The 14,444-nt window shown below is 37.3% G+C and overlaps 1 protein-coding gene across 5 annotated transcripts in view; it reads right to left on the bottom strand.

Moving 5' to 3' along the window:
- EPS8 (epidermal growth factor receptor pathway substrate 8) overlaps positions 1 to 14,444 on the bottom strand; it is a 180,867-nt gene that overhangs the window by 73,293 nt on the left and 93,130 nt on the right. Inside the window, exon 1 of one of the 5 annotated variants that reach the window (XM_059185960.1) lies at positions 11,678 to 11,841. The exons of the other annotated variants lie outside the window; for them this stretch is intronic. Coding sequence (XP_059041943.1) covers positions 11,678 to 11,680 — 3 coding nt within the window. The 5' untranslated portion in view covers positions 11,681 to 11,841. Of the gene's footprint in view, positions 1 to 11,677; positions 11,842 to 14,444 lie in introns of those variants that run through there. 5 annotated transcript variants of the gene reach the window in all.

Genomic DNA, 14,444 nt, shown 5'->3' with positions numbered 1-14,444 from the left:
TCTTTAATGAAATGGAAACTCTGGAATTCAAATTTTATTATGACGTATTAAATGGCCTCTAAAAATAGTAAATCATAAAACCTTACAGGTACAGTGAGAAGAGTTTTAACCCACGGATGAGATATAACATTTTAATATTTAACTACCCTGTTGCCACATGATTACCTTTCTCTGTCTTACCTCGAGCAAAGGACATGAAGAGGTAAACAAAACACTGCTGGTGCTTTACTCTGCATTTTTAGTACAGCTCCTCAGGTCGATTTACGGTTTTACAAACTGTACAACTTATTGTTACCGTAAATGGTTACAACCTACAGAGTGGCGAATGTCACCTTAAAGAAATGATTACACTCAAGTCATCCTGCGTTTCTAAATCATAAATACATCCCTTCATGGTTTTAAGTAAGAAATGTTTAATTTCTAAACTATATAAAACATTAAGCAATGCAACTCTGTTTATTTTCTTTTTAAAGATTTTATTTATTTATTTGACAGACAGAGATCACAAGGAGGCAGAAAAGCAGGCAGAGAGAGAGGAGGAAGCAGGCTCCCTGCTGAGCAGAGAGCCTGATGTGGGGCTGGATCCCAGGTCCTGGGATCATGACCTGAGCCGAAGGCGGAGGCTTTAACCCACTGAGCCACCCAGGCGCCCCTGCAATTCTGTTTACAGGAAGGTTAAATAAAGCTTTCTACTGTCTTATAATATATATCACCCTCAAATTGTTTCCCAGATATTTTTATTAAAAGATAATACTTTTCATCTCAAGCTCATTTCTTTTTGTCTGACATACTACTCAAACATTGGTTATTCTGGTCAGAGGACACAGAGGTATCATATCAATAATTACTCATTATTTCAATTTGTTCTATTTTTCTCAAGATATGGTTTTAGAGATACAAATGTGAGCATAATGGTTATATGGGGGCAGATGTATCAGGTTTAACATCCATAACTTTATAAGTCAACAGAAAGTTGATGACTTGGGTTAATAAGGTAAAATTCTTCAATCATTAACTAACCCTTTTTCCTATTATTCCACACTGCTTAACATTTTGTTGATAAAGATAAAAATGGACTCCTTTAAAATACTACTCTTCACTTATCTTCAAAAAAGAAGGCAGTCCCAATATGGTGTGAGAAAGTGATTTGACAAAGAGCAGTCAAAACAAAACAAAGATCAATTCCAGTAATTATCTGCATTTGGCTGAATATAAAAATAACTGATCATCAGTCAGTACTGCTCCTAAGAAAACAAATCCTAACAAAATCTTCCTTGAAAACTTTCCCATCTTATTTGGAAATTTTAGGTTAAGAAAGAAAGAAAGAAAGAAAGAAAGGGAGAAAGAAAAGCTATATTTAGGGGAAAAGCACATTACAAGCAGTGTTAGGACAGCATAGTATCAAGTTTAAGGAAAGTTAGATTAGGAGTGGGTCTAGAAAAGAAAATCTCCCCCAAAGAAGGGTTGAATCAAAGAAGGCAACATAAAGATCTTTAGAAATGTATAGAAGAGGAGGGGAGGCAGCCATCATCATGATCATTTAGTTCTATGTGGCAAGGAGAAGGAGAGAAATGCAAAGTGGGCACCTTATGCTTGGTGGGGGGCATGGGAGGGCATTCAGTTAATAAAAGCCTTCCTTCAGGCTGTGATGCATGGGCTGAGAAGAGCAAAGACAAGAGTCAGCATGGTACATTTAGGAAACCACCAGCAGTTCAGAGTTACTGAAGAATAATTTAAGAGGTAGAAAGTAATGAGGGAGCTAAAACAGCACTGCCTTTCACAGGGGGCAAACTTAATTTACATCAAATTTTGCTGGACCAAAAATCCATGTTTACTAATCATTGTCTGTGTAATTGCTATTCACAATAAATATTAAGATTACATTTCTTTCTTTGTATAATCTCTTATCTTTAGAATAATCATCTTACCTTCAAACCTTAGTTTTCCTTCCTTTCCATTAATGTCATCCCTTCCCTCTGCGCCAGGAGTGAAGCTTCCTTTCAATGCATTTAAACATAATCTATTCCACTTTCATTTCTGTCTTTCTGCAGGCATCTCTCCCTGATCTCTGTGCATTGCCTCATGCATAGTGTTCACTGTGGTATCCAAATCAACACGATCCTATCCATTACTTTCATTTCCTCCTCAGATCCTTGTTTCCTGGATCCCATAACTCCCTCTACTTTACTTTTACTTTTTTCTTTTGGGAGGGCACATACTTCAGAGGGTACCAAAGCTAATTTCTAAAGCTTTACATAACTGAAACATGTTTAATTCAACCTTCACAGAGGACCAGTAGTTTGCCTTGGTTTCCAGATCTATACTGCAAATTATTTTTGCCCCAGAATTTTGAAGCCATTGATCTGTGATTTTCAGTGTCGCTGCTGAGATGTTAGGTGCCATTCTGTTTCTCAGTGACCTATTTTTTTTTTTTTCTGCAGTTCTGGAGTTTGGGAACCTTCACTTTTTACTTTTTTCCCCCTGATTTTTCTGAAATCTCATGAATATACTGCTATAGCTGTTTTTAAAAAACTCAATATATTAGAAACTCAAGAAGTCTTTTCAATTTTGAAAATCACTGTCCTTAAATTCTAAGAAATTTTCTTGAGTTCTTTCTTTGAGCATTTCTTCACGACACTCTTCTAAAACTCTGCCTTTCTAAAGAATTCTACTGTTCTATTCTGAGGACTGAGTCTCTAATGTTATTGCCTTTTCGCATTTGTTTGTCATTTCCTGGTGTTTCTGTTCTATTTTTTGAGTGGCTTCCTTAACTTCATCTCCAAAAAAATCATTTTAAATTTTTCAAATCTTCTATCAATTTTCAATTTCCAGGAGCACATTTTTATGCCTTTCTTAAAAAGTAATACTTGTTTTTAATTCCAGATTGCAGTATATTCTTTGATCTTCCTGAAAATATTGAAGATAATATTCTCCTTCTTCCATTGTGTCTACTGCTGTCAATTTCTTTGTTTTCTCCAGGCTTGTGTTGGTCTCCAAATTTCTTTAAATGTCTAGCGATCATTGGTTACCATTCACACTGAAGACGAAACACTAAAAGACCAATTAGAAAGTCTGTGTAGGTGAGTGGGGATTGCCGAAAGGTAGGCTTCACTGTGGAACGGTCTCCTTGGGCTATTCCACTGGGAGACCACCAACCATTAGTATCCACAGGTCTTTTGCACAGAAGCATCAGATTCTTCAAAGAAGCATCTTCCAACTGAGTATGTGGAGAATATAAAACTGACTGCCAAATTTTTAGAGATAAATAGGAGAATGTGCACTGGGGGCATCACACTACTTAGTGTTTCATTGAATTTCCTACCCTCCTTCTGTACCTTGGTATCACCCACTCAAGAGTTCTCTAGCTCACATTCTCCAGAGAACTGACTTCCACTGTTGCTCGAGTGTGGGGAGGCATCTGAGGTCTAAGTTCACTTTAAACACACTTACCACTGCTTTCATGTCACTCTCATTGTCAAGTCTTTCTAAGATTCTGAAGTGTCTCTCTCTAGCAGCTCAAGTTCCAGCTTCTTAATACTTGTAGGCCAGTTACCATCACCCATGGGCTTTCCAGAGTCACTTTATCTCACTGGGTTTCTACAGGTTATGAATCCCCTTACTGTGACTGTTTTGGAAGGAGTGGAATAAATCTGTGTTTGATCTGCCTTTTTCTGTGACATATTTTCATTGTCAAACACTGGTAAATATTTATTAATGAAAACCTTAGGAGAAAAATTCAAGTCACCTCCACTATGAACTTGAGAGGTTAAGATGGACTATGAAATATGAGCACAAGTTTATACTAAAAACAAAAAGACTAGGATAGCCAGAGGGAAAGCAACACAAAAATGAAGAAAATTTACCTAACATAAAGTCAGCTGATATTTTGGTAGTGTGTGTTTAACTACCTGTTGTTATATATAACAACAAATGCTATTTTCAAATCCCAGGAAAGAAACAACAATTATAGTGTTTAAAAGTGAGGCAATATCCCCCAACTAAATCAGGGATTATTGTTAATTTTAAAAATGCCTTAACTGTTTTTCTAGAAATTAAGTCATACCTTTAAATGCCCAATAGAGTTAGATGACTAAGTGAAACTTAGATAAATAATCAGTGATTTAAATTATTCAGATTTTTTTCCAAAGAGAAGTCCTATTTACTTATTTTTTTAAAAGATTAGCTTATCTATGAGAAAGAGAGAGAAGGTGTGTGGGAGAAGGAACAGAGGAAGAGAATCTCAAGAAGACTCCTTGCTGACCACAAAGCCAGAATGGGGCTCAAGCCCATGACCCTGAGTTTATGACCTGAGAAAAAATCAAGAAAAGAGCCAGATATCCAACCAACTGAGCCACCCAGGCACCCCAAGAAGCCTTATTTAGTGAATACAGGTGGGAATGAATTCTTTGTCAGCTCCCCAAAAGAGAAATCAGAGATATCTGCATTAGTTTTAAAATCAAGTTGCCCGTAAATGTAGTGTGAAACTCTCTTATTAGGAGGTTAGATATTTACATAGTCATAAAAATTAAAGAAGAGGGGCCCCTGGGTGGCTCGGTGGGTTAAGCCTTTGCCTTCGGTTCAAGTCATGATCTCAGGGTCGTGGGATTGAGCCCCATGTCAGGCTCTCTGCTCAGTGGGGAGCCTGCTTCCCCCTCTCTCTCTGCCTGCCTCTCTGCCTACTTGTGATCTCTCTCTGTCAAATAAATAAAATCTTTAAATAATAATAATAATAAATAAAAATTAAAGAAGATAAAACTTTAAGTCCAATGGGAAAAGATTTATAATTGACACTACTAAATTTCATATTTAAAGGCAGTAAATATAAGCTTTGGCTATGTATAATACTAACCTTGAAAAATGTCTACTATATTCTAACAACAGAAGCACTCAAAAATAGGAGCACAGTTCTTCATAAGCCTCAAATTACCCATGAACTGGGATAAATCTAGACATATTTCTGTTTGCTACTGTAAAAAAAAAAAAAAAGATAATTTATTAAGCATTTTAGTGTGTGAGTTACTAAAGTGCAAGCACTTTACATACATTATCTTACTTAATTCTTATCCAGCTTACGAGGTTGTAAGAGCTTACTTATACCGGACAGTCCAAGACCCCTCACCAAGAGGGTTCCTGAGTTTGTGGGAGGAAGAATTCAAGAGGAAGTATTTTAGAGAAAAAGGACAAAGATTTATTAAGTACAGAAGAATGGAGCTACCTCACAAAGAAGTGGTCTCTCCTCCCACATAAGAAAGAGGACCCCCACTTCACTTCTAATGAAGGATTTTATTAGGTTTTTTTTTTGTTGTTGTTTATTTATTTTTTTTAATTAGCTAACCTATAGGGAGGGAGGGGCTTACTCTAACTTTGGATTTATCACTTACATTAGGTGGTTAGTTATTCCACTGTCTTAGGGTTAGGGAATTACCCACAGTAAGCATTTTTAAGAATGTCCAACTTTTGTAGCTTTTATTCCTGGAGGGAAGGGAGTCTCATAATTTTCCATGAGTTGAATCTTGTGATTCTGTTTATGATACTCATTTTTAGGTTAAGGGTCAGCCTAAAACCAAAATGGCTTTACTTTGGTCAGCTTGTCTCTTTAGTCTCCCTTCCCTCCTGCCTCATCATTATCCTGTGTTAATGAGGAATCTGGGACTTAAAAAAGCTATAAGTAAAGACGACTTGGCCATGACAACTACGTACCATGGCTAAGGTATACCAAGTCATGTTTTTAACTATCACATACTTCCCTTTAAGTATTGATAAATCCAGTATTTTTAAATTGGTTAGGGATATGTCAACACTGATTAATTAAAAGCCAAAATGACCTTCGTAAATTCAAATAAGATCCATTCAATAGTAATCGTCACCAGCCAATACCGGTACTAATTTATTCAATCATTCACTCATTCAACAAACATTTACTATGTAACCATTATTTGCCCATCAGTGATCTAGATGGGCACTGTTAAATAAAACCTCCTGTGATGCTGAAAATGTGTGATATCATCAATATCCAATACAGTAGCTAAGCACAAGTGTTGAACACTTGAAGTGTGGCTAGTACCATTGAAAAACTGTAATTTTAATTTATTAAGTTTAAATTAGCTTAGGGGTACCTGGGTGGCTCAGTTGGTTAAGCACCCAACTCGATCTCAGCTCAGGTCTTGATTTCAGGGTCATGAGTTCTCACCCCATGTTGGGCTCCACACTGGGCATGGAGTTGTTTTTGTTGTTGTTGTTGTTTTAATTAAATTTAAATTAGTTTATATTTAAATATAAATAGCCACATTTGGCCAATGGCTATCATACTAGACAGGAAAGCTCTAGATATCAAGGGCCCAGTTGGCAGACATGGTTCCCACTTTCATGGAGCTCACAGTCTAGTGAGAAAGCCAACATGAATGATAATAAATATTACAGTTTCTGTTAATGGCTTAGAAGGAAAAGAATAGAAAAGGTGTATTTATAAGATATAAAGTCAGACTCAGTCACATCTAGCAATGAACATCTAAAAACTATAGGATTAAGAGATTCATGCTGAAAATGTTATTTCAGGGTTTCCTCATTTAAACTCCAGGATAGGGGCGCCTGGGTGGCTCAGTGGGTTAAGGCCTCTGCTTCGGCTCAGGTCATGATCCCAGGGTCCTGGGATCGAGCCCCGCATTGGGCTCTCTGCTTAGAATTTTTTGTGTTGCTATAAATTTATTATAATAAGAGTACACGCATTTGTACAGAAAAGAACTAACAGTGTAACTTATAAAGAAGAAAGAAAAGGAATGACTTTGAATGCTTATGAAGTAAAGGCAAGACAAAATCAGGATGCAACCTAGAGTTTCAAATGATTACAAAATTCCAAAAGGTCATGGTATCACCTTGACTTTTGATCAGCAAAATCCCTGACTATAACAGAGTATTAATCTATAGGAACACATTTCCAATTGTATAATAGCAATCAATAAAACTAGAATTGACTTTTATATTCAACTTTCAGATAGCAAATGTTTTTACAAACATGGTAACATATGAACTGTTTCAGGGTTCAGCTATAAGGTAATAAAAAAGGCTCTATGAAAATGTAGAAATAATCCATTTTATCTCTATTAAGCAGAAGTATATACAGTGGGTGATTTTCCTCCAACTTCTTTGGAAAATATATTTTCTCAGAAATTTCAACAAATCAACTTAAAAAAACCTTTGCTGATTTTCCTAACACAATTTTACATATTTTTACTGAATTTGATGAGGAAAGGAGTTAAGTTTTCCTGAAGCTACTAAACTAAGCATCAGCATAGCTTAAACTCAGCAAACTCATTTCAATATATTACACTATAAGAGAATACATGATTATTTCTGATAAAACATTTTTTTTTTAATATTTGGTACTATTTCTTTTTTTTTATATTGTATGCTTTCATTTTTTCTTTTTTTTATTAATTTTTTATTTTTTATAAACATATATTTTTATCCCCAGGGGTACAGGTCTATGAATTGCCAGGTTTACACACTTCACAGCACTCACCAAAGCACCCTCCCCAATGTCCATAACCCCACCCGCCTTCTCCCAACACCCCTCCCCCCAGCAACCCTCAGTTTGTTTTGTGAGATTAAGAGTCACTTATGGTTTGTCTCCCTCCCAATCCCATCTTATTTCATTTATTCTTCTCCTACCCTCTTAAGCCCCCATGTTGCATTACCACTTCCTCATATCAGGGAGATCATATGATAGTTGTCTTTCTCCGCTTGACTTATTTCGCTAAGCATGACACGCTCTAGTTCCATCCATGTTGTCGCAAATGGCAAGATTTCATTTCTTTTGATGGCTGCACAGTATTCCATTGTGTATATATACCACATCTTCTTTATCCATTCATCTGTTGATGGACATCTAGCTTCTTTCCATAGTTTGGCTATTGTGGACATTGCTGCTATAAACATTCGGGTGCACGTGCCTCTTCGGATCACTACGTTTGTATCTTTAGGGTAAATACCCAGTAGTGCAATTGCTGGGTCATAGGGCAGTTCTATTTTCAACATTTTGAGGAACCTCCATGCTGTTTTCCAGAGTGGTTACACCAGCTTGCATTCCCACCAACAGTGTAGGAGGGTTCCCCGTTCTCTGCATCCTCGCCAGCATCTGTCATTTTCTGAGTTGTTGATTTTAGTCATTCTGACTGGTGTGAGGTGATATCTCATTGTGGTTTTGATTTGTATTTCCCTGATGCCGAGTGATATGGAGCACTTTTTCATGTGTCTGTTGGCCATATATTTGGTACTATTTCTTAAAGTAGTTTTTAAACTCCATATATTTGTGTCATGTAAGCAGTAAAAATCTGTTAATAAGAGGACTGCCAGGATATTAAGTGATTTTTTTTTTTAAATTGGGGCTGGGGGTGGAGGGTCAGAGGGAGGTAGAGAATCTTAAGCAGGCTCCACATCTAGCACAGAGTGCAATGCTGGGCTCAGCCTGATTTCACAACCTCACAACCCTGAGCCAAAATCAAGAGCTGGACGCTTAACGGACAGCCACCCAGATGCCCCTTAAGTGATCATTTGATGAGCTAAACTGGAATCATTTCAGAAGCTTCTTGTGATAAAATTTGAATCAATCTAATATTATTGCCTCCTAAAACTTAAATTTATTTTTTTTAAGATTTTATTTATTTATTTGACAGAGAGAGATCATAAGTAGACAGAGAGGCAGGCAGAGAGAGAGAGAGAGAGAGGGAAGCAGGCTCCCTGCTGAGCAGAAAGCCTGATGCAGGACTCGATCCCAGGACCCTGAGTTCATGACCTGAGTCGAAGGCAGCAGCTTAACCCACTGAGCCACCTAGGAGCCCCTTAAATTTATTATTCTTATACTTAAATCAATCAATGATTCCTCACCACTCTCCAGAAAGCATCCAATTCAATTAGCTAGCATAGTACTCTTTTCTGATCTAAATTTTTATACATTTAAAGCTTCCTTTAGGGGCACCTGGGTGGCTCAGTGGGTTAAGCCTCTGCCATCAGCTCAGGTCATGATCCCAGGGTCCTGGAATCGAGCCCAGCACCAGGCTCGCTGCTCAGCAGGGAGACTGATTCCTCCTCTCTCTCTCTGTGCCTGCCTCTCTGCCTACTTGGATCTCTGTCTGTCAAATAAATAAATAAAGTCTTTAAAAATAAATAAATAAATAAAGCTTCCTTTCCGCCATTTCTGCCTTCCTGCCACCTCCCCTGCTTCATCCCAGACCACTCTTCCACTCTGAACCCTCCCTATACTTGCAAAGGCAGACTATACATCATTTTGAAGATTCTTGCCATCAAGTAACATCTTCTATCTGGAATATTCTCTCACCCAAAAATCTCCCTGCCACCTTCATCTGGACAGCTCCTAGTCAAACTTCAGATCTAGAGAGGTCCTCCCTGATTTCCATTTAAAGTAGGATGGAGAGATGCCTCTTTCATGTGTTCCCATTGTATTTGAGACTAACATGAAGATGCACTTAGCATACTACAGTAACTTCCTACTTTTGTTGTTTGTATACAGGACTATAAGTTTCTTGAGGGCAGGGGCTAAATAATTTTATTGAACACAAAGTGTGAAGCAGAGTGCCTAATACATAGTAAGTTCTCAGTAAAAATGTATTCAGTGAATGAAAAACATTATGCCAACAATTATTTTTTTACTTGGCCAAATTAAGATGTTTATCTCAAATCTTCTTAAGAAGAAACAGAATGAAACTATGTTCTAAAAGTAAGAAAAACTAACAGGAACTATTTTAGTTAGTCAGAGTTAAAAGCAGACAATATTTAGCACCAACAGCCTCTAACAGAAGCCACTCAAGGAAAACAGCAAGCACCGTCCACTACTATGCCCAAATCCCTCTAAGTTACCCCGTTCACACTGTAAAATACACATCTCCCTCCTCTTGTCTTTCCATCTTGACTTCACTTACCACCAGCCACCTTCCTTATTTTTCCCAAATGGAAAGGAAAAAAAAAAAATCCTCATCTAACCATATCCTCTCACCTTTGCAATTCTGCCCCTTGTCTGATAGTATCAGTCCTACCGGAATCTAACCACTTTCTGCAAGTGTGAGGAAATTCTGTTCCTAGACTTGCCATTGGGACATCCTGGATGCCAACTTGATTTAGGTTCGTTGAGAGATTAGAAAACACTGAACACCAAAGTTAATATTATTCCTTGCTTTGTCAATACTATTCCTAACTCTGGGTCCTTGGACATGTTAAACTCATGGGATGTTCATTTGTACTGATTAATCTGGAAATTAAGGTATTTCCAGGAGTTCTCTGCCGCTCTAAAGTCTAGTGCATTAGTTCGGTGACATCAGTCACAGAGGCTAGCACACCGGCTCAGTGTACTTCTTGTCAACTAAATTCACTCTAAGGATCACCTGACAAAAGAGAAATGGAAGAAAGTATCGTATTTTCTCATGGTGTTGGGGAGAAGTCAGGGGGAGTTAAAATAGGTAACTTTGAGGACTTGATATACATTACCCTCAAAACCTCTAAAGCATGCCTAGACTGCCTATAAAGAAAGCATGTAATATACATAGATATAGATATATCTATATACCTATAGATAAACAGATCTATTTTTTTTACAGTTTAGCTGGTAAGAAGCCCTGGGAACAGCACATAGCAGCACAGAGTAGCACACTCCTCCAAATTCAGTTAGCTAGGAAGAATAAGATTTAAGATGAATGTCCCCATTCTCCCAAGAACCAAAGCTGCTCTATTCTGAGATGCTAAGAAGGAAATATCTCTAGGAAACAAGTGTTTGAATTTTATGAGATATGATATGTTTACAAGAGTGGTACTTAATCTTAACTGCCACTGTTGTCACCTCGGGGAAGGCTAGTTTTGCCAAGAGCCATGTGGCTGCTTCCCTGCCATGAAAGAAGTAGGATGAAGCAAAGTGGCCCTACTCCAGAAGCAGCGGTAGGTGCCAAGACAGAAAATCAAAGAATCCACCTGATCTAGGCCCAGACGCTTAAGAAAGAAGTGAAAAATGACCGACTACTAATCTACTGATGTAAGTGGGCAAAGGACAGGTGATCCACAGCATGGATTTGGCTGCCCTTGCCAAGCTTACAAAGCCTCAAATGGCAATGCTTGACTCAGAAAACAAAGCCCTTCTGCTCCCCTGCACCCCCCGGAGGGTATGAGCAAGCTTGCACATAAGGTAATTCCCCAGCATCCAAAGACCACTTTCCAATTCCTAAAAAATAATAACAGTATTTCTGCCAAGAAAATAAAAAATGGTTTTGGGGCGCTATTTCAGAGCTCCTGGAAACAATCAAAACTTACTCCAATGTTTGTGCTGTGGTACCTTGGGACAGTGAAAAGAGCATACCATGAAGATAGAAGAGACGAAAAAGCACACGTGGCTCACTTAAGATCTATTACCTACAGCTACATCTCTTAGTTCTTTATTTTCCTGAAGAAATGTATATTGGGAGGGAAATAGAAACGGAGAGGTCTTCTTTAAATACGGATTTTTAAAAATGAGATTCACTGAAGTAAAAACCAATTCCAATCAATCAAATACAACTCAAGAGAAATACAAGATCCTCAGAGCAAAAACATGTTACCAAATACATTCTCTCTCTCTCTCTCTCTCTCTCTCTCTCTCTCTCCCCACACACACACACACACAGAAATTTCCTTTGCTTACCATTCCAGGCCCAACACATTCTGTCCTCAGTAATTTCTCCAGTCCTCCACATTCTCTCTCGCACTCACACCTATAAACCTTCCCTTCGTCTCACTCTCTTCTGAGCATATCTTGCACTGATTCACCTTCAAGCCTTTGCTCTGATCTTAAATGCTCTTCCTGCCACTTCATACCTCCCTTCTAGCAACTGCTCAATTCTACTCTTAGTACCTACATTTTAGTCTTCCCAGACCAGACATTAACAGTATCTAGTCCTTTGACAACGATTTATCATGTTTAGTATTTTTTAATGTAGTTACAAAGAAGAACTCTATTCGTTCCTTTGTATCTCTGACACAATTCTGGGGTGTGGCAAATTAGTACAATCTTCTGCAAAGTAAATGCTGTACTAAAGTCAAATGTGTGCTAAGAGACGAGACCTGGAATTGTAGTGATCAAAGACATTTACACATGACTACCTGATACAAAGGAGTCTTGAGGTAAAACTGATGCAAAATAAAAACTAGTTTAGAAGTACAGAAACAACTGAACTGTTTTTTAAAAACATTATTTAACAGAATTTCAACAATCACAATTAGGTAAGAGTGGAAATACCAATAAAAGTACTATTGTTGATGTGGTCATGTATCAATGATTTTAACACATGATCTAAAAAGCAGAACTTTGGATAAAAGTAAGCCTATTTATATCAAGGAGGTTCAGAACTGACTCAGAGGAAAAAGTATTATCCTCTGACTCATCAAGACCACTTCCTGAAACACCCAATGTTTTTCTTGGAAGGAAGTCTGTACAAGTGCCATTTCATTCAAACACTGATTAGACAAAATTGAAGTCTAACACAAAATGGACAAAAAGACATGTATTTTCCAAAGCCAACCAAGTTTCAAAGTAGACCATTCCATAAACATATATTATCTGGTCATAAAAGGGAAGCTTTTAAACACAGAGAAAAAGGAATAATCCCACGTATATTACAATGACTGAATCACTGACTACGAACACATATCCCTCTTTATACCATAATCTCTTAATAATAAAGAAACAACCTTATGATTTTAATCCACAAAATTAACTGATGTCTTTGGCTTCAAAACAATCATTTTTTTTTTTCAAAGTAATTCTTTTCCCTCTCCGAATCAACTCTGTAGCCAATATTTAATAATAATTTACAAAAAGAATAAATGATACTTATTAAAGGCTTACTAAATATGGCACACTAAATATGTGCCAAACACTGTTATAGGTTCTTAGCATACATTAATTCAACTGATCATCACAACCCCTCTAAGAGGTAGGTACAATGATTATCTCAATTTTACAGATGAGGAAACTGAGACACAGAACAATGAAGTACTTTGCCCCATGACACCTAGTACATAGGAAAGCCTCAAATAGGCTTTAGACCAACTCAAGAGCCCATATTTTTTCTCTGCTGTGTGACCACATGCCTTCCATTAGAATGCCTAGTAAGCATTCTAGCACACACACACAACCCACACATATAAGCAAACATATACATATCTGTATAAACAGTTCATTTACATAATTTGTGCCAAAATTTCCTATGTCCTCTCACATTGGTTTTTAACTCCTAATGTAACTATAACATCGATGATATAATCTTTTACCTAGAAGAATAATTACCTAGATAAGCTTTGAAACACTGCACTTTCCAGATACATTTATATCCTTCTCATTTGTTTTTTATTTCTAAAGCACTGGAAATATCTCACAGAACTACAAAAACACCAAAATGATACTGTCCTGGACACAGCCCTTGGGGAAGAAAAATACACATAACATTTCCTATTTCAAAATAACAAGCAATTAAACTGAATCTTGCTGTTTGTTTCCTCTTGAGTAATCTAGACTGGAAAGAGTTCAAATATCTGATTCTTGCAGTATTTTGCTTTCAGTAGAAAGACCATCTTTTAAGATGCCAGTTCAGCTAGTAAGTATTCACTCATATCTATACCTGGTTCACAAAACATAGTTTAAATACCAAATGGCTGCATATTTCTAGTTCTAAACATTTGAAAAAAAGTTCCTAGTTAGTTAATGAGGCAGAATAAGCACTTTGAAAAAAGCCCCTCCACTCTGCCCTTCAGATAATTAAAAAGCAGTATAAGAAGGGCCAATTTATCCCAGAGTGTGAAGTCCTTACAGCAGCAGCCTATGGAAATACAATATCCCCAGGGTCAACACCACTCTGGAGGTGCTGAAGATGGACAGGTGCTGTTGGAAGCTGGCCTGCCCAGGGTGATTTTAGGGCCAAGATAGAGTCATCCTGCTTTATTAAAGTGTATCATTTACCCAAGTGACATAGTAATTGAAATTCTACCACTGGAAATTAATTTATTAGGTTGAATTAAGTGTTTTCACCCCTAAGAACCACTTTTAAACTTCAAGCACTTCTAGAAGTAAAAATATATGGTATTATGGAGACATAAGTATGAATTACCAGATACTTTCTACTAGGATAAGCAAAATTTAAAGTAATGTGAGAATAGCTATGAAGTCAGTGTGCCCATTAATGTAAGAAATCTGTACAGAAATAGAGCAGTAGTAAGTTACCGAGAGAACATGACTAAGAAAGGATGATTAAAGTCATCTAGTTTTTTTTTTGCCTAAACCTACAAGGTGGTGGACTTCCTAGCAAGGACATATAAACAACACGGCTGCTCTGTCCTAGGAGCATTCAATTTAGCAAAGATGTAATTACAATGCAACTTAGTAAACGCTATGGTCAGGGTATGAACAATGTGCT

This window comes from Mustela lutreola, chromosome 8 (genome assembly GCF_030435805.1).
Source record: "Mustela lutreola isolate mMusLut2 chromosome 8, mMusLut2.pri, whole genome shotgun sequence".
Taxonomy (NCBI): Eukaryota; Metazoa; Chordata; class Mammalia; order Carnivora; family Mustelidae; genus Mustela; species Mustela lutreola.
Note: the sequence above shows the minus strand (reverse complement) of the source record. Positions and strands in the feature narration are given on the sequence as shown.